The 21,565-nt window shown below is 66.5% G+C and overlaps 3 protein-coding genes across 9 annotated transcripts; 1 reads left to right on the top strand and 2 right to left on the bottom strand.

Annotated features, from left to right (window-relative positions):
• Nucleotides 1–2,487: 2,487 nt before the first annotated feature.
• Nucleotides 2,488–6,711, bottom strand: SMUG1 (single-strand-selective monofunctional uracil-DNA glycosylase 1). 3 transcript variants are annotated; one of them, XM_066209282.1, is made up of 3 exons: nucleotides 6,688–6,711; nucleotides 5,481–6,162; nucleotides 2,488–5,168 (listed from the first exon to the last, which is right to left on the bottom strand). In XM_066209282.1, exons 2-3 carry the CDS (start codon nucleotides 6,150–6,152, stop codon nucleotides 3,507–3,509), a joined length of 2,334 nt encoding a protein of 777 aa, XP_066065379.1. In that variant the 5' UTR covers nucleotides 6,153–6,162; nucleotides 6,688–6,711; the 3' UTR covers nucleotides 2,488–3,506. The 3 variants fall into 3 exon arrangements, with proteins under 3 accessions (XP_066065379.1, XP_066065378.1, XP_066065380.1); XM_066209281.1 differs by lacking the exon at nucleotides 6,688–6,711 and adding an exon at nucleotides 6,434–6,470; XM_066209283.1 differs by lacking the exon at nucleotides 6,688–6,711 and adding an exon at nucleotides 6,434–6,470 and having other exon boundaries at nucleotides 2,490–5,168; nucleotides 5,799–6,162.
• An 854-nt stretch (nucleotides 6,712–7,565) lies between these two features.
• On the bottom strand, nucleotides 7,566–12,035 carry CBX5 (chromobox 5). 4 transcript variants are annotated; one of them, XM_066209287.1, is made up of 6 exons: nucleotides 11,722–11,851; nucleotides 10,692–10,701; nucleotides 9,631–9,780; nucleotides 9,209–9,407; nucleotides 8,137–8,234; nucleotides 7,566–8,026 (listed from the first exon to the last, which is right to left on the bottom strand). In XM_066209287.1, exons 1-6 carry the CDS (start codon nucleotides 11,849–11,851, stop codon nucleotides 7,876–7,878), a joined length of 738 nt encoding a protein of 245 aa, XP_066065384.1. In that variant the 3' UTR covers nucleotides 7,566–7,875. The 4 variants fall into 4 exon arrangements, with proteins under 4 accessions (XP_066065384.1, XP_066065382.1, XP_066065383.1 ...); XM_066209285.1 differs by lacking the exons at nucleotides 10,692–10,701; nucleotides 11,722–11,851 and adding an exon at nucleotides 11,921–12,035 and having other exon boundaries at nucleotides 9,631–9,782; XM_066209286.1 differs by lacking the exon at nucleotides 10,692–10,701 and having other exon boundaries at nucleotides 9,631–9,782; nucleotides 11,718–11,809.
• Nucleotides 12,036–12,397: 362 nt separating this feature from the next.
• On the top strand, nucleotides 12,398–19,359 carry HNRNPA1 (heterogeneous nuclear ribonucleoprotein A1). 2 transcript variants are annotated; one of them, XM_066209280.1, is made up of 10 exons: nucleotides 12,398–12,476; nucleotides 14,428–14,544; nucleotides 15,333–15,479; nucleotides 16,464–16,674; nucleotides 17,301–17,393; nucleotides 17,518–17,607; nucleotides 17,760–17,939; nucleotides 18,050–18,172; nucleotides 18,528–18,590; nucleotides 19,188–19,359. In XM_066209280.1, exons 1-9 carry the CDS (start codon nucleotides 12,462–12,464, stop codon nucleotides 18,581–18,583), a joined length of 1,032 nt encoding a protein of 343 aa, XP_066065377.1. In that variant the 5' UTR covers nucleotides 12,398–12,461; the 3' UTR covers nucleotides 18,584–18,590; nucleotides 19,188–19,359. The 2 variants fall into 2 exon arrangements, with proteins under 2 accessions (XP_066065377.1, XP_066065376.1); XM_066209279.1 differs by having other exon boundaries at nucleotides 17,470–17,607.
• The last annotated feature ends 2,206 nt before the right edge of the window (nucleotides 19,360–21,565 follow it).

Genomic DNA, 21,565 nt, shown 5'->3' with positions numbered 1-21,565 from the left:
TCCCAAATCCCAGAATTCCCAAATCCCAGAGACCCCAAAGCCGCAGATCCCAAATTCTGAGATCCCAAATCCCAGAATTCCCAAATCCCACAGACCCCAAAGCTGCAGATCCCAAATCCCAGAATTCTCAAATCCCAGAGACCCCAAAGCCGCAGATCCCAAATTCTGCGATCCCAAATCCCAGAGATCCCAAATCCCAGACCCCAAACCCCACAGATCCCAAATCCCGCAGATCCCAAACCAAGATCCCCTTTTCCCCCCACTTTTCCCCCTTTTTTCCACCCTCTTTCCTTCCTTTTCTCCCTCCTTTTCCCATTTCCCCCCTTTTTCCCCCCTTATTTCCCCCCCTTTTTTTTCCCCTTCCCCCCCATTTCCTCCCCCTTCCTCCTCCTTTTTTTCCCCTCTTTTTTTCCCATTTTTTCCCCTTTTTTTCCCCCTTTTTCCCCCTCCCTGCCGGCCCCGTCCGCCCCCGCCGGGCGCCGCTTTTTCCCGGATAAAAATCCATCAAAACTCGGGATTTGGGCTCGGCGGGGCGCGGGCAGACGGGAGGCGGCGGCGCCCGGGAGGAATTCCAGGCGTTTTCCATAAAAAAAACCCAAAAAATCCCGGGACAGGGGGAAGGGCTCGGTGGGGTCACCGAGGTCGCGAGGGAGGGGAGGGGAGTTTTCCTGGGAAAAACGGGGAAAAAAGGGGGAAAATGGGAAAAAAAAAAAAAAAAAGGGAAAATAGGGGGGGGAAAGAAGTTTTCCTGGAGAGAAAAAAAAGGGGGAAACAGGGAAAAAAAGTGTGGGAAAAGAGGGAAAAAATGGGGGGAAGGAGCGACATTTTGATTGTTTCCTCTCCGGGTCATTCCAGGGATTTTTTATTTCCTTTTTCCAGCCGGGAACGGGAGCGCGATTATTTCTCCAGGAGGGATTTTTTTCCCCCTCTTTTGTATTTATGTCTTTTAAATTTTTTTAAAATTGATTTTTAAAAATTTTATTTTCTATTTTTTCCCATCTCCATCAGAGAAATCTCTCCCGGAGCAGCGAATTCCGAACATCGGGAATTCGGCCCCGAGAGAAAAGGGGGGAAGGGAGGAGGGAGAGGAGAAAAGAGCCATAAAACAAAAAAAAATAAATAAAAGGGTCCAATAAAGATGAATTATCCAATTACGGGAGACATCAAACCCGGGATAAATCAGCGGGGAGCGATCCTGGGAAAGGAGGGACCCAGCCCGCGGGGCCCGGAGCGGGATTCCCGGGTTCGCCTCTTTCTGCCCCAAAACGGGGATTTTATGGGGCTGAAAACCCACAGATCCCAAACCTGGAGATCCCGACCCACAGATCCCAAACCCGAACATCCCAAAACAACAGATCCCAAACCCGAACATCCCAAAATCACGGATCCCAGACCTGGAGATCCCGACCCACAGATCCCGACCCAAAGTCCCAATCCTGCTCATCCCCAAATCACAGATCCCATAGTCGGAGATGCCAAACCCCACAGATGCCGACCCCACGGCAAAGCCCCGGTTCCCGGGCCGCTCTCGGGCTGTACCGGGAGCGGGAAACGGGACCGGGACCGGGGACAGTCCCGGTGCCAGTCCCGGCAACGGAGCAGTCCCGGGAATGGAGCAGAGCCGGTGCCGGTGTCGGTGTCACTCCGGGTCCCGGTCCCGGTCCCAGGGCCGGTGTCAGTCCCGGTGCCGCTGTCAGTCCCAGCCCCAGTCCCGCTGTCGGTCCCGGTGTCACTCCGGGTCCCGGTCCCGGTCCCAGTGCCAGTGTCAGTCCCGGTGCCGGTGCCGGTGTCAGTCCCAGTCCCAGTCCCGCTGTCGGTCCCGGTCCCGGTCCCGGTGTCGGTGTCACTCCGGGTCCCGGTCCCGGTCCCAGGGCCGGTGTCAGTCCCGGTGCCGCTGTCAGTCCCAGCCCCAGTCCCGCTGTCGGTCCCGGTGTCACTCCGGGTCCCGGTCCCGGTCCCAGTGCCAGTGTCAGTCCCGGTGCCGGTGTCACTCCCGGTGCCGGTGCCGGTGTCAGTCTCAGTCCCAGTCCCGGTGCCGGTGCCGGTGTCACTCCGGGTCCCGGTCCCAGTGCCGGTGTCAGTCCCGGTCCCAGTGCCAGTGTCAGTCCCGGTGCCGGTGCCGGTGTCAGTCCCAGTCCCAGTCCCGCTGTCGGTCCCGGTCCCGGTCCCGGTGTCGGTGTCACTCCGGGTCCCGGTCCCGGTCCCAGGGCCGGTGTCAGTCCCGGTGCCGCTGTCAGTCCCAGTCCCAGTCCCGCTGTCGGTCCCGGTGTCACTCCGGGTCCCGGTGCCGGTCCCAGGGCCGGTGTCAGTCCCGGTACCGGTGTCACTCCCGGTGCCGGTGCCGGTGTCAGTCTCAGTCCCAGTCCCGGTGCCGGTGCCGGTGTCACTCCGGGTCCCGGTCCCAGTGCCGGTGTCAGTCCCGGTGCCGGTGCCGGTGTCACTCCGGGTCCCGGTCCCAGTGCCGGTGTCAGTCCCAGTCCCAGTCCCGCTGTCGGTCCCGGTGCCGGTCCCGGTGTCACTCCGGGTCCCGGTCCCGGTGCCGGTGCCGGTGCCCGTGCCGTGGCTCTCTGTCTCCCTCTAGCGGCTGCAGCCCGCACCGCGGGAACAGCCCGGAACGGCCCAGTACAGCCCAGTACAACCCAGTTCAGCCCGGGACGGCCCGGGACAGCCCAGTTCAGCCCAGTACAGTCCGGGACGGCCCGGGACAGCCCAGTTCAGCCCGGGACGGCCCAGTTCAGCCCAGTACAGCCCGGGACGGCCCAGTTCAGCCCAATACAGCTCAGGACATCCCGGTGCAGCCCAGTATGGCACAGTACGGCCCAGTTCAGCCCAGTACAGCCTGGTACGGTCCGGCCCAGGGCATCCCAGTACGGCCCAGAACAGCCCAGTACGGCCTGGTCCGGTACCACCCACAGCATCCCAGTACCGCCCAGTACCACCCAGCGGCTCCCAGTACGGCCCAGGGAGGTTGGCCGGTTGTTTCCAAGGCCCATGTCTCTTTCCTCGAGGTTTTTCCCAATTTTCGCCTTTTTTTTTTTTTTTTTTTTTTTTTTTATTCCAGAATTCCACAGAAAATTCCACAGAAAATTCCACAGAAAATTCCACAGCGAAGCCGCGACCCAGGAACCGCCCCCCGGGCCGGGTCCTGAGGGGAAACTGAGGCAGGACCCCCAAGCCCGACCCCGACCCCAACCTCGCCCCAAAGGTTCCCATAGCACCATCCCCAAGCGGGGAAACTGAGGCAGGACCCCCAACCCCAACCCCTAAACCCAAAACCCGAAACCCTAAACCCGAAACCCAAAACGCCAACTTCACCCCAAAGGTTCCCACAGCACCATCCCCGAGCGGGGAAACTGAGGCAGGACCCCCAACCCCAACCCCAAAACCCTAAACCCGAAACCCGAAACCCAAAACGCCAACTTCACCCCAAAGGTTCCCACAGCACCATCCCCGAGCGGGGAAACTGAGGCAGGACCCCAAAGCCACCCCTGAGCCGAACCCCGCCCCTAAGGGAGCCCTGAACCCCCTCCCGGGCGGGGAAACTGAGGCACGGAGCCCCCAGCCCCGTTTTCCCCAGTCCCAAACTGGTCAAACTGGGGCAGGGACCCCCCAGTCTCCATTCCCCCAGTCCCAAACTGGTCAAACTGGGGCAGGGACTCCCCAACCTCCCTTCCCCCAGTCCCAAACAGGGGCAGGGACCCCCGAATCGCCATTCCCCCAGTCCCAAACTGGTCAAACTGGGGCAGGGACCCCCCAGTCTCCCTCCCCCCCGTTCCCAACTGGGGAATTTGAGGCCTGGGTGCCCGTAACCCAGGATCTGCCCTGCAGTGCTGCCCTAAATCCTGCTCTGAGCGGGGAAACTGGGACAGGGACCCCCCAACCCCAATCCCCAACTGGGGCTGGGGCCCCCCACCCTCCATTCCCCCAGTCCCCAAATGAGGCAGGGACCCCCCGAAGTCCTTGTCCCCAGTTCCTGAGTGGGGAAACTGGGGCAGGGACCCCCTAAACCCCTTCCCCCCAGTCCCCAACTGGTCAAACTGGGGCAGGGACCTCCCAATCTCCATTCCCCCAGTCCTCAGATGGGGCTGGGACACCCCAGTCTCCTTCCCCCCAGTCCCAAACTGGGGCAGGGACCCCCCAGTCTCCTTTCCCCCAGTCCTAAACTGGGGCTGGGCCCCCCCAGTCTCCCTCCCCCCAGTCCCCAACTGGGGCAGGGATCCCCGAATCTCCATTCTCCCAGTCCCCAACTGGGGCAGAGACTCCCCAGTCTCCTTTTCCCCAGTCCCCAACTGGGGCAGGGCCCCCCCAGTCTCCTTTTCCCCAGTCCCCAACTGGGGCAGGGCCCCCCCAGCCTCCATTCCCCCAGTCCCCAACTGGTCAAACTGGGGCAGGGACCCCCCAGTCTCCTTTCCCCCAGTCCCCAGCTGGGGCAGGGACCTCCCAATCTCCTTTTCCCCAGTCCCCAACTGGTCAAACTGGGGCAGGGCCCCCCCAGTCTCCTTTCCCCCAGTCCCAAACTGGGGCAGGGCCCCCCCAGTCTCCTTTCCCCCAGTCCCAAACTGGGGCAGGGCCCCCCCAGTCTCCCTCCCCCCAGTCCCCAGCCGGGGCAGGGCCCCCCCGCCGCCCCCGGCGCCGTCCCCGCGCACCCCCAGCAGCCGCAGCACCCCCATCTCCTCCAGCCTGGCCCTGGCCTCCCTCTCCCAGCCGCGGTTGGCGCCGGGGTTTCGGGGCGACGGGTGCGGGATGGAGCGCACGGGCACGGCCAGCCCCGCTCCCCGCAGCGCCCGCCGCGCCCGCGCCTCGGCCACCCGGCCCAGGGCCACCAGCAGCGACACGCGCAGCGTCAGCACGGCGGCCACCAGCGCGTCCCCGCAGGCGCGCAGCAGGCGCTCCCGCTCGGGGCCGCGCAGCTCGGGCGGCGGCACGTTCCTGCCCGACGGCGCCAGGAAGAGCAGCGGGCACAGGTTGTGCACGAAGCAGTGGCGGAAGAAATCGCGCGGCTCCGGGCACAGGCTCCGCACCAGGCCCCAGAAGCGGCCGCCGCTGACCTCGGCCCGCGGGCAGCGCAGCCCCAGCACGGGCCGCTTGGGGTGTTCCTGGGGGGGCTTCAGCACCGAGCCCCCCACCCGCAGCCACTCGCGGACGTGCCGCGCCTCGCCGAACGGCACCTGCGGGTGGGGAGGGGGGGCGTCGGGGGGGGGGGGGGACACAGTGCCGACCCCCACCCGCCCCTGGGAGCCCAGGGGATGGGGCGGGACCCTCTGGGGACCCCCCAAACCTCAGTTCCTCTCCTTCGGGACCCAGTGGGATGCCCCGAGAGCCCCCAGCCCCTGTCCCGGTGTCCCCCCGGTGTTCCCGGTGCCCTGTCCCGGTGTCCCCAGCCCTGTCCCGGTGTCCCCCCCGGTGTCCCGGTGCCCTGTCCCGGTGTCGCGGTGCCCCGTCCCGGTGTCCCCCCCGTGTCCCGGTGTCGCGGTGCCCACCCCGGTCTGGGCCATGCCGAAGGGCCCGGGGTTCATGCCCAGGAAGAGCCCCGGTGTCCCGGTGTCCCGGTGCCCTGTCCCGGTGTCCCCGGTGTCCCGGTGTCGCGGTGCCCTGTCCCGGTGTCGCGGTGCCCCGTCCCGGTGTCCCCCCCGTGTCCCGGTGTCGCGGTGCCCACCCCGGTCTGGGCCATGCCGAAGGGCCCGGGGTTCATGCCCAGGAAGAGCCCCGGTGTCCCGGTGTCCCCCCCGGTGCCCCGTCCCGGTGTCGCGGTGCCCCGTCCCGGTGTCCCCCCCGTGTCCCGGTGTCGCGGTGCCCACCCCGGTCTGGGCCATGCCGAAGGGCCCGGGGTTCATGCCCAGGAAGAGCACGGCCTTGGGGGAGCGCAGGTAGCGGCGCACGAAGCGGCAGTGGGGCTCCCAGGCGTACTCCAGGGGGGCGTACACCACGGCCACGGGGGGCCCGGGCGGCGGCAGCGCCCGGAGCCGCTCGGACAGCGCGCGCTGCAGGGCCAGGAACCGCGCCGCCACGCCTTCGTCACCGCCGTCATCATCGTCATCCTCAGCAGCGTCATCCTCAGCCCCGGCTCCGTCCTCTTCGCCGCCCCGGGCTCCTTCCTCACTGCCCCGGGCTCCTTCCTCCTCCTCCTCCTCCTCCTCCTCCTCGCGCTCCATCCCCCATCGCCTGCGGGGACAGCGCGGTGACACCGACACAGGGGACGCGGGGAGGGGACAGGGGGGACACAGGGGGGTGACAGAGGGGACAGGCGACCCCCGGGGGGGTCAGGGCGGGCTGCCGGTGACACGGTGACCCCAACCTCCCCCCCCCCCCCGTGTCCCCTTCCGCCGCCCCTGCGCCCCCCAAACCCCCCGGGACCCCCCGGGACCCCCTCACCCCGGTCATCCGTGACGTCACACGCCCCCCGGTGACGTCACGGCCGCCGCCGCGAGCCCACCTGAGCGCGCGCCGCTTCAGCCGCCCGGCCAGGCCCCGCCCCCTGCTCCGCTAAGTCCCGCCCCCCGCCCTCAGCCCCTTCCCGGCGTGCCCCGCGCGCGGAGCGGGGGCGTGGCCCGGTCCTTTGTCTGCGCGCGGAGTTTCCCGTCGTGCTTTGCGGAGGGAAAACATCCCCCCCAACCCCCCCCGGAGCCCTCCCCCACCCCCGGAGCCCCCCGACCCCCCCGGGGTCCCGAACGGGGGCGGGGCACCCACCGGGAGCGGGAACGGCGGCGGAACGGCGCGCACCGGAGGGGGCGGGGTCTGCTCAGGCCACGCCCGTTCCCGCCGCGTGGGCGGGGCCGCGCGCGGGGCTGCGGCGGCGCGAGGGCGCCCCCTGGCGGGCCGGGGTGGCCACCGGCAGTGTCCCCAACCCCCGTTCGGTGTCATCCGAGTGTCCCCGAACCCTCCGTGACACCGGGAGTGTCCCCCGCTGTCCCCAGACCCCAAAGAGCCGCACGGGGCAGTCCCCAACCCTCCCTCCATTGTCACCCAGGTGTCCCCAACAATCCCTCCCGTGTCACCAGGCTGTCCCCAGGTCCCCTCCCCGTGTCGCTGAGGTGCCACTGAGGTGTCCCCGAGCAGCCCCCGCTGCACCCCCGTGTCCCCCCCGCCACCCGCCGTGTCCCCTTGTCCCCCTTTGTCCCCGTGCGGCTCTGCGCTGTCACCGCCAGGTGGCGCCGCCGAAGGGACCCCCCCCCGTTACAGGGACCCCTGAAACGGGGACACTGCGGGGACACTGTGCTGGGGACACTGGGGGACACTGTGCTAGGGACACTGGGGGACACTGAGCCAACCTGGGGACACTGGGGGACACTGAGCCAACCTGGGGACACTGTGGGACACTGGGCCGAGCTGGGGACACTGGGGGGACACTGGGGGACACTGTACTGGGGACACTGTACTGGGGACACTGTACTGGGGACACTGGAGGCCACTGTGCTGGGGACACTGAGCCAACCTGGGGACCCTGTGGGACACTGTGGGACACTGTCCTGGGGACACTGTGCTGGGGACACTGGGCTAACCTGGGGACACTGGACGGACACTGGGGGGACACCGGGGGTCCCCAACGCCCCCCCACCAGCAGCATCTCCTGAAAAGTGACCCTTTATTGGAAGCAAATCCGGGGGGGGTTTGGGGACATCACGGGGCGGGGGGGGGGACAGAGGGGACACGGGGACACCCCGGGGGGGCCCCGGCTAAAAACACCCACTTTAAAAAACACCAAAACCCGGGGCCGACCCCCCCCCAAAATTCACCGGGGGGCGGGGACAGGCCGGGGCCACGCCCAAAGGGGAGGGACAGCCCCCACGCTGTCCCCGGGGTGGCCCTGGGGACACGGGGAGGGGACAGAGGGCCGGGGGGGGGGTCCCGGGGGGGGTCTATGTACATCGGGGGGCTTTAGCTGCGGGCGGGGTCCCGCTCCTTGCTGTCGCTGTCCTCGGGGTACGCGTGCCACGTCAGCCGCTCCTCGTAGAAGGCGATGACAATCTGGGGACACTTGAGGTTGGCCTCCTTGGCCAGCACCAGGTCGGCCTCGTCGGTGTCCTTCCTGCGGGGACAGGGACCGGGGTCAGGGGGACACAAACCGGGGGGACTGGCGGGGTCGCAGGGCCAGCCCGGGGGCCCGAGGGGGCTCTGGGGACACCGTGGTGGCCTCACCACTTCATGAGGAACATGAGGTCCCCGCAGGAGTCGGTGGCCCCGATGATCTTCTCGGGCTCCAGGCCCCGCTCGAAGCCGCGGGCGATGTCGTTGCTCTGCGGGTTTGGGGGAAAAAGGGATTGTTGGGAAAAGGGATTGTTTGGGAAAAAGGGTTTGTTTGGGACAAAGGGTTTGTTTGGGACAAAGGGATTGTTGGGAAAAGGGATTGTTTGGGAAAAGAGATTGTTTGGGGAAAGGGATTGTTTGGGGAAAGGGATTGTTTGGGGAAAGGGATTGTTTGGGGAAAAGGGATTGTTTGGGGAAAAGGGATTGTTTGGGGAAAGGGATTGTTTGGGAAAAAGGGATTGTTTAGGAAAAGGGTTTGTTTGGGACAAAGGGATTGTTGGGAAAAGGGATTGTTTGGGAAAAGAGATTGTTTGGGGAAAAGGGATTGTTTGGGACAAAGGGATTGTTGGGAAAAGGGATTGTTTGGGGAAAGGGATTGTTTGGGGAAAAGGGATTGTTTGGGAAAAGAGATTGTTTGGGGAAAAGGGATTGTTTGGGGAAAGGGATTGTTTGGGGAAAGGGATTGTTTGGGGAAAAGGGATTGTTTGGGGAAAAGGGATTGTTTGGGAAAAAAGGATTGTTTGGGAAAAGGGATTGTTTGGGAAAAGAGATTGTTTGGGAAAAGAGATTGTTTGGGGAAAGGGATTATTTGGGGAAAGGGATTGTTTGGGGAAAGGGATTGTTTGGGACAAAGGGATTGTTTGGGACAAAGGGGACAGGACAGGACAGGGAGGGGGCTCAGCTCTGCACTGGGGCACTGTCCCCAGGCTGGTGGCACTGGGGCACTGTCCCCTTCCCTGGTGGCCATTCCAGGATTCCAGGCTCCTGTCCCCATGGAGAGGATCCCGGGTGCCACTGTCCCCAGTCCCTGTCCCCATCTTTGGTGTCCATTCCTGTCCCCAGCCCTGGATTCCCACCTCCCTCCCCGTGTCCCTGTCCCCATCCCCATCCCATGTCCCTTTCCCCACGTGTCCCCGTCCCCATCCCCGGATTCCTGCCCCCCTCCCCGTGTCCCCAGTGTCACCTCTCTCTTTTTCTTGGCCCGTCCGTCCTCACTGCCGGGCAGTCCCTTGCGCTTGGCGCCCTCGGGGCGCTCGCGCGGCCGCGTCCCGTCGCTGTCCCTCATGTCCCTCATGTCCCTCATCCTGCGGTCCTTGCGCAGGAACTGCGAGATCAGCTCGGGGCAGTCCAGGTTCTTCTCGGGCTCCCACGTGTTGTGTTCCCTGGGGGACACGGTCAGGGCACAGGGACACCCAGGGGACACCCAGGGGACATCTCCCCACCCACGTGTTGCGTTCCCTGTGTAGGACACCACTGGGACACCGTGGGGACACCCCCCATGGAGTCCCCGCGTCCCCTGGCACACAGCGGGGTCCCCAGTGGCACCTCCCAGGAGCGGTGTCCCCTGTCCCTGGGTGCCGTGTCGCTGTCCCCAGTGTCACTCACTCGGAGAAGCCCTTCCACTTGAGCAGGTACTCGGCCTGGCCCCTCACCACGCGCCGATCCAGAACCTTCTCCACCACATACTCCTCCTCCTCCCCCGAGGACGAGCTGTCGGCTGCCCGCCGGCTCCTCCTGCCCATAGCGCAGCCACCGCTCTGGGGACAGGGACACGAGTGTCACCGAGGGACAGGAGTGTCACCGAGGGAAAGGAATGTCACACGGGGACAGGAATGTCACACGGGGGTCTCCTCCTGCCCATAGCGCAGCCACCGCTCTGGGGACAGGGACACGAGTGTCACCGAGGGACAGGAATGTCACACGGGGGTCTCCTCCTGCCCATAGCACGGCCACCGCTCTGGGGACAAAGCCATTGTCACCTGAGGGGGGACAGGGGACAGCTCGGGGGGGGGCTTGGGGTCATCTCAGGACCCCCAAAGGGAGATTTGAGGCTCCTGGAGCTCCCTTGGCTCTCCAAGGGTGACCTGGGGACACCTGGGGACCCTCAGGGAGGGATCTGGGGTTATCCTGAGACCCCCAGGGACAGATTTGGGGTCATTCTGGGGTCCCCAAGGGGGATTTGGGGTAATTTTGGGGTCCCCAGGGAGGGATTTGGGGTCATTTTGGTGTCCCTAGGGAAGGATTTGGGGTCATTGTGGGGTCCCCAGGGAGGGATCTGGGGTCATTTGGGGACCCCAGGGAAGGATTTGGGGTCATTTTTAGGGTTCCCAGGGAGGGATTTGGGGTCCCCAAGGGGGATTTGGGGTCAATTTGGGGTCCCCAAAGGGGGATCTGGGGTCATTGTGGGGTCCCCAAGGGGGATTTGGGGTCATTTTGGGGTCCCCAGGGAGGGATTTGGGGTCCCCAAGGGGGATTTGGGGTCATTTTGGGGTCCCCAAGGGGGATTTGGGGTCATTTTGGGGTCCCCAAGGGGGATTTGGGGTCATTTTGGGGTCCCCAGGGAGGGATCTGGGGGCACCTCAGGACCCCCAGGGGGAGATCCCAAAGGGGGAAGCAGGGCAGGGGCTGATCCCTGAAAACCAGCGGGGATTTGGGCACAAAGAAACACAATTCGGGCTAAAAACCCCCAAAAACCTTTAAAAATCCGTCGAGAATTTCGGCTGAGCGAAGTGAAATTTAGGATAAATCCCCTAAAAATGAGGCGGGATTTGGGACCAGGGAAACGGAATTTGGCCTAAATCCCTTAAAAACGGGGCGATTCAAAAAGAAAGAGATTTTAAGAAAACCCCAATTCGACTTTTGTTTTGTTTTTTTTCCCCTTTAAGCCTCGATTTTCGCACATTTCCCTCCTTTAAATCCAGCCCTGAAAACGCCGTGAGGGAGCCCGGGAATTCCTCGCTCCCGGCTGGAATTTCCTGCCGGATTCCCGGCGGGATTTCCCGGCGCGGGAAGGGGGAGGTTTCGGCTGGATTCCTGAGGGGAGAGGAAGAGAAGGGAAGGGAAGGGAAGGGAAGGGAAGGGAAGCGCCGCCATGGAGCCCCCGGGGCGCCCGGCCCGCATCCCGCGCCCGGGAATCCTGAGGGAACAAAGGGAACGCGGCGCTCGGCGGCCGAGCGCGCCCTTCCGAGGGCTCCAGGCCGCAGTTGTGAGGGGAAGGCGGCGGTCGCGAGGCAGAACGCGGCGGGCTGGGGCGGGACGCGGCGGTTCGGGGCCACGACCCGCAGTTTTGGGGTGAAAAGCCGCAGATTTGGCTTCAAAGCGCGGCCGGTACCCGGGCCTGGGGGCGGGGCCAGCAGCGCGCCCCGGCCCGCTATTCGTCAGAGCCGCCGCGCGCCCGCGCGCTGATTGGCTGAGCGCCCCGCCGCTCGCCGCAGCCCCGCCGCGCCGCCATTGGGCGGTCAAACCATCACTCCGAATGCTGCCCCGCCCCTGCCACACCGCTATTGGCCCGCGAGTCTGTCAATTACCGCGCCGACCTGCCTCCCGCTCGCTACCGTTATATCGCGGCCCCGTCAATCCCCGTGCGGCCCCGCCCCCCGCTCGCCGCCATTGGCCGCCGCGCCCGCCAGTCACGGAACCGGGCCCGCCCCCGCGCTGCCGCCCATTCATCCGCCGCCCGCCGCCGGCGCTACCTGCGCGGAGAGCGGCTCCGGCGCGGGCCCGTCCGCCGCGGTTTGGCCGCCCCCTCCGAGCCGCCGCCGCTCCGCGCTCCGCCCGCCAAAACCGCCCCGCAGCGCGCAGGCGCCGCCGGCCGCGCTCCGCGCATGCGTCCGCCCGCCTTTCCCCCCGTCCCCGCAGCCCGCCGCGATGGGCGCATGCGCTGCTCCGGCCGCACCTTGGGGCCGGCGGGCGGGCGGCCCCTGCTCGCCGCCGCCGGGAGTCGCCGCCGCCCCGCTCTGCGCCCGCCGCGCCGCGCTCGCCGAGCTGCGCTGGGCCCGCCGGCCGCCCGCGCTGAGCGACGGTCGCGCCCGCCAATAGGGGCCGTCCCCCCGCGGCTCCGACCAATCAGCGCAGAGGGAGGGGCGGGCCCTCCGCCGCGCCAACCAATCAGCGCCGCGCCGGGGTGTCGCCTGCTCGGAGCGGGAAAAGCCGCGCGGGGCGTGCCGAGACCGAGTCCACCCAATCACCGCGGCGCGGGGGCGGGATCTGCGTGAAACCGACCAATCGGCGGCGTAGGCGCGGGCGGAGCGCGGCGGGCGGGCCAATGGGGCGGCGGCGACGGGCGGCGGCGGCCAATGGGAGGCGGCGCGGGGGCCGTGAGGGCGGCGGGGGCGGCGGGTGAGGCGGCGGCGCTCGCGTCGCTCGGCCCCTTTCCGTGTCGGCCCTCGGCGAGGGAGCATCGCTCTGCCGCCACCGCCCCGCCCCGCGCCGCCGCCATGGCCAAGGCCGAGGTCAGCGCTCTCTCCTCCCCTCAGCGATGCCCGACGCGTTTTGGGGTTTTGTTTTTTTAATTTGAAATATTTTTTTTTGTTTTTTTTTTTTTTTCTAATTCCGTTCCATCCTCCGCCCCGGTTTTTTTTTTTTCCCGCGCCGCCCCCGCCGCCGCCCGGCGGGCCGCGAGGCCTCAGCGCGCCTGCGCGGGCCCCCCCCCCCAGTCCCCTCAGTGCCCTGGGCCGCGCAGGCGCCGTGAGGGGGCGCTGGGGGGAGGGGGGGGCCACACTGAGACCCCCATCCCCTCCCCCACCCTCCCCTCCCCCCTCAGCGCATGCGCGACCCCCCTCACCCCCCCCCCACCCCAAAGCCCCGCGCGCGCTCCCGCGGCCACGTGCGCGTCCCTTTGTGTCACCCGGCATGGGGGGGGGAGGAGGGATGGGGGGGGGTCTTCCGAATAATAAACTGGGAGGGGGAGTTCTGGGGTCTGGGGGCTTCGAAATTTGGGATGGGGGGCGTCCAAATTTGGGGCGCGGGGGGCTTGGGAGGGTGAAAAAGGGGAGTTGGGGGTTCTAGGATGCTGGGGGAGTTCGAATTTGGGGTTGGGGGGTCCAGATTTTGGGTTGGGGTGTCCAAATTTGGCGGATGGGGGTGTTGGGAGGGGTAAAAATAAAGGTTGGGGGTCTTGGAGGGGTTGGGGAGTTCGAATTTGGATTCGGGGGATCCAAATTTGGGGTGAGGGGTCCCAGTTTGGGATATGGGGGCCTTGGGAGGGTGAGAAATAAAGGTTGGGGGGATTTGGAGGGGTTGGGGAGTTCGAATTTGGGGTCGGGGGATCCAAATTTGGGGTGAGGGGTCCCAATTTGGGATATGGGGGCCTTGGGAGGGTGAGAAATAAAGGTTGGGGAGTCTTGGAGGGGTTGAAGACTTCGAATTTGGGGTCGGGGGGTCCAAATTTGGGGATGGGAGGCTGTGAATGTGGGGTTTAGGGGGCTAAAAGCAGGGGCTGGAGGGGTTGGGGGGTCCCCAGAATGAGGTCTGGGGGTTTTAGGGTGCTGGGCGAGTCCAGATTTAGGGTTGGGGGGGGTCCAAATTTGGGGCTGGGGGAGAGATTTGGGGTCTGAGGCGTGAAGGAAATTTGGGTTGGGGGCAGCTGGGGGTCTGGTACCGCCCCCAGATGGGAACTGGGGATGCTCAGGGAATTTGGGATGGAGGAGTTTGGGGTGAGGGGGGGTCTCTGGGGCTCTGGGTCCTTTCAGGGTCTGGGGGTCCCCAAAAGAGGGTCTGGGGGTTTGGGGGTCTCAGGTGTGGGGTGGGGGGTCTGGGCACCCCTTCAGCATGGGGCTGGGGGTTCCCAGGGGGGAATTGGGGTGAAATTTGGGGTTTTAGGCCATCCCTGGAGCTGGGAGGGTCCCGGGGGGAATTGGGATGTCAGGAGCCGTGAGGGGAAGTCCAGAGTGAAATTTGGGGTCCCAGGAGGGATTCTGGGGGTCCTGGGGGCAATTTTGGGATGTCAGGTCCTCCCTGAAACTCGGGGGGGATTTCCTGGGGAGGAATTTTGGGATGTCAGGAGCTCTGGGGGGGTCCCAAGGTTGATTTTGGGGTCCCAGGGTTGATTTTGGGGTGTCAGCCCCTCCCTGGGGCTCTGGGGGATTTCCTGGGGGGTCAGATTTGGGATGTCAGGAGCTCTGGGGGCGTCCCAAGGTTGATTTTGGGGTCCCAGGGTTGATTTTGGGGTGTCAGGATCTCCCTGGAGCTCTGGGGGGATTTCTTGGGGGGGAATTTCGGGATGTCAGGAGCTCTGGGGGATCCCAGTTGGGATTTTGTGGTGTCAGCCCCCCCCCCCAGGAGCTGGGTGAGGAAGTTTTGGGGTGCCCAGGGGGTGATTTTGGGTTGTCAGCCCCCCAGGAGGGGTGTGGGGATGTTTTGGGGTGTCCCCTGAGGCCGGGTCCCCCGTCCCTGTCCCCGCAGTCCCCGAAGGAGCCGGAGCAGCTGCGGAAGCTTTTCATCGGCGGCCTGAGCTTCGAGACCACGGACGAGAGTCTGCGCAGCCACTTCGAGCAGTGGGGCACCCTCACCGACTGCGTGGTGAGATGGGGGCCCCAGAACTGCCCTGGGGGCCCCAAAATCCTCCCTGGGGGCCCCAAAATCCTCCCTGGGGGCCCTAAAACTGCCCTGGGGGCCCCAAAATCCTCCCTGGGGGCCCCAAAATCCTCCCTGGGGGCCCTAAAACTGCCCTGGGGGCCCCAAAACTGCCCTGGGGCCCCCAAAATCCTCCTTGGGACTGGCAAAAGCTGCCTTGGGGTCACAGTAACTGGGCAGGGAGCCCCAAAATCCTCCCTGGGAGCCCCAAAAACTGCCCTGGGTCTGGCAAAAACTGCCCTGGGGTCACAGAAACTGCCCTGGGGGTCCCAGAACTGCCCAGGGAGCCCCAGAATCCTCCCTTTGAGCCCCAAAACTGCCCTGGGAGCCCCAAAATCCTCCCTGGGAGCCCCAAAAACTGCCCTGGGACCGGCAAAAACTGCCCTGGGGTTACAGAAACTGCCCTGGGAGCCCCAAAATCCTTCTTGGGCTGCCCAAAACCATCCCCGGGACATCAAATCCTGCCCTGGGATTGCCCAAACCATCCTTGGGATTCCCAAATCCTGCCCCGGGATCCCCAAATCCCTCCTTGGCATCCCCAAAACCCTCACCTGTGCGTGTCCCCTGTGTGTGACCCCTCACCCCTGTGTCCCCTGTGTGTGTCACCTCCCTGTCCCCTGTGTCCCTGACCTGTTCCCTCATCCCTGATGTGTTTGCAGGGGTTGGGGTTTTGTCACCTCCCTGCCGTGTCCCCGCCGTGTCCCCCGTGTCCCTGAGCTGTCCCCTGTCCCCAGGTGATGCGGGACCCCAACACGAAGCGCTCGCGGGGGTTCGGGTTCGTCACCTACTCCTCGGTGGAGGAGGTGGACGCCGCCATGAACGCGCGGCCGCACAAGGTGGACGGCAGGGTGGTGGAGCCCAAACGGGCCGTGTCCAGAGAGGTGAGGGGACACTGGGGACATTGGGGACACTAGGGGGACACAGCAGGGTGGTGGAGCCCAAGCGGGCCGTGTCCAGAGAGGTGAGGGGACACTGGGACATTGGGGACACTGGGGACACTGGGGGCAGTGATGTGGTGGCACTAGAGGTAGTGAGGGCACAGTGGGGCGGTGACACTGGGCACAGTGCAGTGGTGACACTGGGCACAGTGCGGCGGTGACACTGGGCACAGTGGGGCGGTGACACTGGGCACAGTGGGGCGGTGACACTAGGGACAGTGGGGCGGTGACACTGGGCACAGTGGGGCGGTGACACTGGGCACAGTGGGGCGGTGACACTGGGCACAGTGGGGCGGTGACACTAGGGACAGTGGGGCGGTGGCACTAGGGACAGTGGGGCGGTGACACTGGGCACAGTGCGGCGGTGACACTGGGCACAGTGGGGCGGTGACACTGGGCACAGTGGGGCGGTGACACTAGGGACAGTGGGGCGGTGGCACTAGGGACAGTGGGGCAGTGACACTAGGGACAGTGGGGCGGTGACACTGGGCACAGTGGGGCGGTGACACTGGGCACAGTGGGGCGGTGCCACTAGGGACAGTGGGGTGGTGGCACTGGGCACAGTGGGGCGGTGGCACTGGGCACAGTGGGGCGGTGACACTAGGGACAGTGGGGCGGTGGCACTGGGCACAGTGGGGCGGTGGCACTGGGCACAGTGCAGTGGTGACACTGGGCACAGTGGGGCGGTGACACTAGGGACAGTGGGGCGATGACACTGGGCACAGTGGGGCGGTGGCACTGGGCACAGTGGGGCGGTGACACTGGGCACAGTGGGGCGGTGACACTAGGGACAGTGGGGCAGTGGCACTGGGCACAGTGAGGCGGTGACACTGGGCACAGTGGGGCGGTGACACTGGGCACAGTCCAGCGGTGGCCCTGGTGACAGCGGCAGCCCCGGTGCCACCGTGTCCCCGTCCCCTGCGGCAGGACTCGCAGCGGCCCGGGGCGCACCTGACGGTGAAGAAGATCTTCGTGGGCGGCATCAAGGAGGACACGGAGGAGCACCACCTGCGCGAGTACTTCGGCCAGTACGGCAAGATCGAGGTCATCGAGATCATGACCGACCGCGGCAGCGGCAAGAAGCGCGGCTTCGCCTTCGTCACCTTCGACGACCACGACTCTGTCGACAAAATCGTCAGTGAGTCGCTGGGGGCACCTGGGGACAGCCTGGGACACCTGGGGATGGGCTGGGATACCTGGGGACAGCTTGGGGACTCCTGGGGGCAGCCTGCAACACCTGGGGACAACCTGGGGACCGCCTGGGACACCTGCGGACAGCCTGGGGACACCTGAGGACACCTGCGGACAGCCTGGGGACACCTGAGGACACCTGGGAACAGCCTGGGGACTCCTGGGAACAGCCTGGGGACAGCTTGGGACACCTGCGGACAGCCTGGGGACTCCTGAGGACAGCCGGGGGACTCCTGGGGACAGCCTGGGGACGCCTGGGGACAGCCTGGGGACAGCCTGGGGACAGCCTGGGACACCTGGGGATGGGCTGGGGACAGCCTGGGACACCTGGGGACAACCTGGGTACAGCCTAGGGTCAGCCTGGGGACAGCCTGGGGACACCTGGGCCAGCCCGGGGCCAGCCTGGGGATGCTGTGGGGTGGGGACACACCAGCTGGGAAGGTGACAGGCTCCTCCCCTGGCACTGGGACAGCGACAGGCTGCCTGGGGGCGGTGGCAGCCCGCTGGGGACAGGGCGGGGCCAGCCCGGGGAGGCGGCGGCGGCGCCCCAGGCTGAGCCGCGTGTCCCCACAGTCCAGAAGTACCACACGGTGAACGGGCACAACTGCGAGGTGCGCAAGGCGCTGTCCAAGCAGGAGATGGCCAGCGCCTCGGCCGGCCAGCGAGGTGAGCGCCCGGCCCCGGCCGCCCGGCCGCGTCCCCCGCGCCGGCGCCGCCCGTGCCACCCGCGCTGTGCCTAAAGCCTGTGCCCCCCTCCCTCCTCCTCCTCCTCCTCCCCGTCCCCTCCTAGGCCGCAGCGGCTCCGGGAACTTTGGCGGCGGCCGCGGCGGCTTCGGCGGCGGTGACAACTTCAACCGCGGGGGCAACTTCGGTGGCCGTGGTGAGTGACGGGACAGCGCCGGGGACGGGCCAGGCCCGGCCGCTCAGCGCCATGCCCGGCCCCGGCCCCAGCCGGCTCCCGGCCCTTCCCTGCGCCCCGCCGCGCTCCTGTGCCCCCCGATCTCCTTGGTCTGTTTTCCGTCCCCCCCGCAGGCTACGGGGGCGGCGGCGGCCCCGGCTACTCGGGGGGGAACCGCGGCTACGGCGGCGGCGGCGGCGGCTCCTACGACGGCTACAACAACGGCGGCGGCTTCGGCGGGGGCAGCGGGGGCCGGCGGCCGGCACGGGGCCCCGCCCTGGCCGTGCGCAACGGGCTGGCCGACGCGGGCACAGGTGGGACACGGGGACGGCCGGGGGCTGGGGACACAGGTGGGACCCCCCAGGGGCTGCTGTCCCTCCCTGACCCCACTGTTTGTCCCCCTGACCCCCGTGTCCCCCCCCAGGCAGCAATTTCGGGGGCGGGGGCAGCTACAACGACTTTGGCAGCTACAACAACCAGGCCTCGAGCTTCGGGCCCATGAAGGGCGGCAGCTTCGGGGGGCGCAGCTCGGGGCCCTACGGCGGCGGTGAGTGCCCAAAACCAACCCCAAAGCATCCTGGGGGACCCCAAAACCCACCTGGGGACCCCAAAAACCACCTGGGGGACCCCAAAATCATCTGGGAGGTGTTAAATGTATGGGGGGGGGGCGCAGCTCGGGGCCCTACGGCGGCGGTGAGTCCCCAAAACCCACCTGGGGGACCCTAAAAACCCCCTGGGGGGACCCCAAGTCACTTCGGGGGGATTTAAAATAATCTTGGAGGGTCTCAAAATGTGCTGGGGAGACCCCAAAGTGTCCTGGCGGGGCTCCTGTGTCACTGGGGGGTGCTGGGGGGGTCCCCAAGTTTTGGGGTGTCCCTAAATCCCCCCCCCCGGCTCCTCAGGTGGTTATGGCAGCTCCAGCGGCGGCGGCAGCTACGGAGGAGGGAGGAGGTTTTAACGGCCAGGTGAGGGGGGAAAAACAGGGAGAAGGGGGGAGAAATATGGGGGGAAACCAGGGAAAAATTGGGAAGAGAATTAGGAGGAGAAACTGGAATTTTGGGGGGGAAGTGAAGGGTGGGAAGAGAGGGAGGAAAAGGGATTGGAGCAGGAATTGGGGCTGGGATCAGATCTGGGATCAGGGCTGGGATTGGGTTTGGAGCAGGAATTGGGGCTGGGAATTCCAGAGGGGTTGGGGCTGGGATTGGGATCAGGGCTGGGACTGGAGCAGGAATTGGGGCTGGGATCAGGGCCGGGATTAGGGCAGGAACTGGGTTCGAAGCAGGAATCGGGGATGGGAATTCTGCCCAGATCAGAGCCAGGATGGGGTCAGGGAATTGGGGCTTGGACTGAGGCAGGGAATGGGGCCGGGATGAGAGCAGGGCTTGGGTCAGGATGGGGATCAAAGCAGGGATTGGGATCGGGGCCGGGATGGGGGCAGGGATTGAAGCGGGGATTTGGGATCGGGCCGGGATGGGGGCCGGGCTCAGCGCCCTGAGCACGGGAGGCGCTGGTGGCCCGCTCCCGCCCTGTCCCGTGGCTGACCCGCTGTGTCCCTCCCGCAGGAGCCGGAGCCGGGCGGGGCCGGGCGGGGCCGGGCGGAGCCCCGGGACCCCCGAGGTTGCCGTGCCGGGGTCCCCCCGCAGCCAGGGGCCGGGCTCCCCCCGCCCTGCGTGCTGTACCCCCTTCCCCACCCTCAATAAATGTCTCTTGGGTTTTTTTTTTTTTTTTTTTAAATTATTTTTTATGATGATGATGAATTTTAGAGGTGGTGATGGTTGGGGGGGGAGGGAGGGGGGAGCTGCTTTCTTTCTTTCTGATTGGTCGCCTCAGCTGTCAGTCACAGCCTGGCTCCGCCCCCTCTCTTTGCCACGCCTCTGTTGTCACCCTGGGTGTCCCCAGAGCGTCCCCTGGGTGTCCCCTGGGTGTCCCCCCCGGCACTAATTCCCTCCTTGCCTTTTGTAGGAGCCGCCGGCCCCGGGAGAGGAGCCCGCGGAGGTGAGCGGGGGGACAGCTGGGGACACTGGGGGACATCGGGGGACAACCCAGGGCTGGGTCACCCCCCCGCCCCCCCCAGGTCCCGCCCCAGCGCCCGCGGGACCCCCCGGGACCCCCCGGTGCCCTCAATAAAAGGGTATTTTTGTACCTGTGTCCCGTGTGTGGGGACGGGAGGGACGGCGGGGACACCGTGGGGACAGGGATGGAGATGGTGACACTATGGGGACTGGGACACCGTGGGGACAGGGATTGAGGGGACGAGGACAGGGATGGAGCGGCCCTGAAGGTGACAGGGACGGCATGGGGCCAGGAGGGTGGGGGACACCGATTTGGGGACCCCAGAGGAGGCGAAGGCCGCGCGTGTGAGCCGCAGGGGGACAGGGCCAGCAGGTGACACAGGTGACAGCAGGAATGTGGCGCCCCGGGGTGACAGAGGGTGACACACGCTCGGCCCTGCCCCGGGGGCAGGTTTATGGTGGGGTGACAGCGGTGGCAGTGACAGGCGTGTCCCCAGGGTGCCACAGGGGGGTGGCACAGGGGGCACCCCAGGCCCCAAAGCTCTCGGGGGACACAGGGGTCCCATCCCTGCCCCTGAGTGTCCCCAACACCTGGGGGTGACACACGGGGCCCCTTCCCTGTCCCCAAGGACACCCAGGACCCGCTGTCCCCCCTGTCCCCCCTGTCCCCCGTGTCCCCCCCCCCCCCATTGCCCACCCGGGAGCTGCACAAGGAGCGACCGATGGGACCCGCCCGGGGCGGGGGTGACATCCCCTCGTCACCTCTTGTCCCCTCCTTGTCCCCATTGTCCCCCCGCACCCATCGGGGCCATCCCCAGTGCCACCTGCGTGTCACAGCCGCGGTGCCACCAGCCCGACCCTGTCACCTCTGCCGAGCCAGGACACACCTGGGGACAGCGGGGGACAAGGGACAGGGACAGCCGGGGGACAAGGGACAGCGGGGGACAAGGGACAGGGACAGCAGGGGACAGTGATGTGCCACCCCCGCCGTGCCCGCCCCGGGGACACCCTGGGGACAGCGGGGGGGGGGGGGGGACAGGAACGGAGGGGGGAGGTGGCAGGAGGGGACAGCACAGGGCACAGGAATGGGGACACCAAGAGGGGACATGGGGACAGGAATGAGGACATGGGGACAAACCCAGGAGCCAGGGGTGGGGTCACGGGGACACAGGGACAGGAGGAGAGGGGACATGGGGACACTGTTGGGGACACGGTGGTGGCACAGGGGACACGGGGACACCTCTGGGGACACGGTGGTGGCACAGGGGACACGGTGGCAGTGACAGGGACCCCCCTTGTCCCCCCCTGGGGACACGGAAGCCACCGGCGGTTTCCCCTTGGGGACAGTGGGGACAAGGGGATGTGTCACCCCCGGCGGGCGCTATCAGCGGGGCCCAGGGCGTCCTGGTGGCACTGTCACCCCCCCTGGTGACACTGTCACACCCCCTTGGTGGCATTGTCACCCTTCTGGTGGCCCTGTCACCCCCCGCTGACCCTGTCCCTGTCCCCTCGCCCATGTCACCCCCCCGGCGCTGGCACCTCGCAGGGCTCTGCTGTGTCCCCAATGTCCCCGCCACGTCCCAGTGTCCCCCCCGTGTCCCCAAATGTCCCCCCATGACCCCGTGACCAAAGGTCACGCGAGGCCCCGCCCACAGGGGGCGTGACCGCATAAGGGGCGTGACCAACACATTCAAGGGCATCGTTTCCGGTCACGTGCCAAGCGAGGCAGCCAATCACAGCCCGGGTCGGGCCAAAGGGTGACGTCAGCGCTTCCCCGGTCACTATGGCAACTGCGCCGCCCCCTCCGCTTCCGGGAGCGCCGTGCGGCGGTGATTGACAGCTTCCTTTCCCAATCACCGGTCACCTCGGGAAGCGCGGGAAAAATCGGCCCGCCCCCCGCGGGGCAGCGCGCAGCGATTGGCGGGATT

This window comes from Chamaea fasciata, unplaced genomic scaffold, assembly GCF_029207755.1.
Source record: "Chamaea fasciata isolate MVZ Bird 193981 ecotype frontalis unplaced genomic scaffold, bChaFas1.0.hap1 SCAF_823, whole genome shotgun sequence".
NCBI lineage: Eukaryota > Metazoa > Chordata > Aves > Passeriformes > Sylviidae > Chamaea > Chamaea fasciata.
The sequence above is the reverse complement of the archived record's forward strand: the minus strand, read 5'-3'. Positions and strand labels throughout refer to the sequence as shown.

What these genes read in the sequence shown, in the direction of transcription:
- SMUG1 (XM_066209282.1), bottom strand. Translation starts at nt 6,152, where the DNA reads ATGGAGCGCGAGGAGGAGGAGGAGGAGGAGGAGGAGGAAGGAGCCCGG. An exon ending in TCGGCATGGCCCAGACCGGG is followed by an intron (nt 5,169 to 5,480) that starts GTGGGCACCGCG and finishes CCCCACCCGCAG; the next exon opens with GTGCCGTTCGGCGAGGCGCG.
- CBX5 (XM_066209287.1), bottom strand. Translation starts at nt 11,851, where the DNA reads ATGCGCGGAGCGCGGCCGGCGGCGCCTGCGCGCTGCGGGGCGGTTTTG. An exon ending in GGGCCAAGAAAAAGAGAGAG is followed by an intron (nt 8,235 to 9,208) that starts GTGACACTGGGG and finishes CCAAACCCGCAG; the next exon opens with AGCAACGACATCGCCCGCGG. An exon ending in CTCATGTTCCTCATGAAGTG is followed by an intron (nt 8,027 to 8,136) that starts GTGAGGCCACCA and finishes CTGTCCCCGCAG; the next exon opens with GAAGGACACCGACGAGGCCG.
- HNRNPA1 (XM_066209279.1), top strand. An exon ending in CTCTGTCGACAAAATCGTCA is followed by an intron (nt 16,675 to 17,300) that starts GTGAGTCGCTGG and finishes GTGTCCCCACAG; the next exon opens with TCCAGAAGTACCACACGGTG. An exon ending in CTCGGGGCCCTACGGCGGCG is followed by an intron (nt 18,173 to 18,527) that starts GTGAGTGCCCAA and finishes CCGGCTCCTCAG; the next exon opens with GTGGTTATGGCAGCTCCAGC.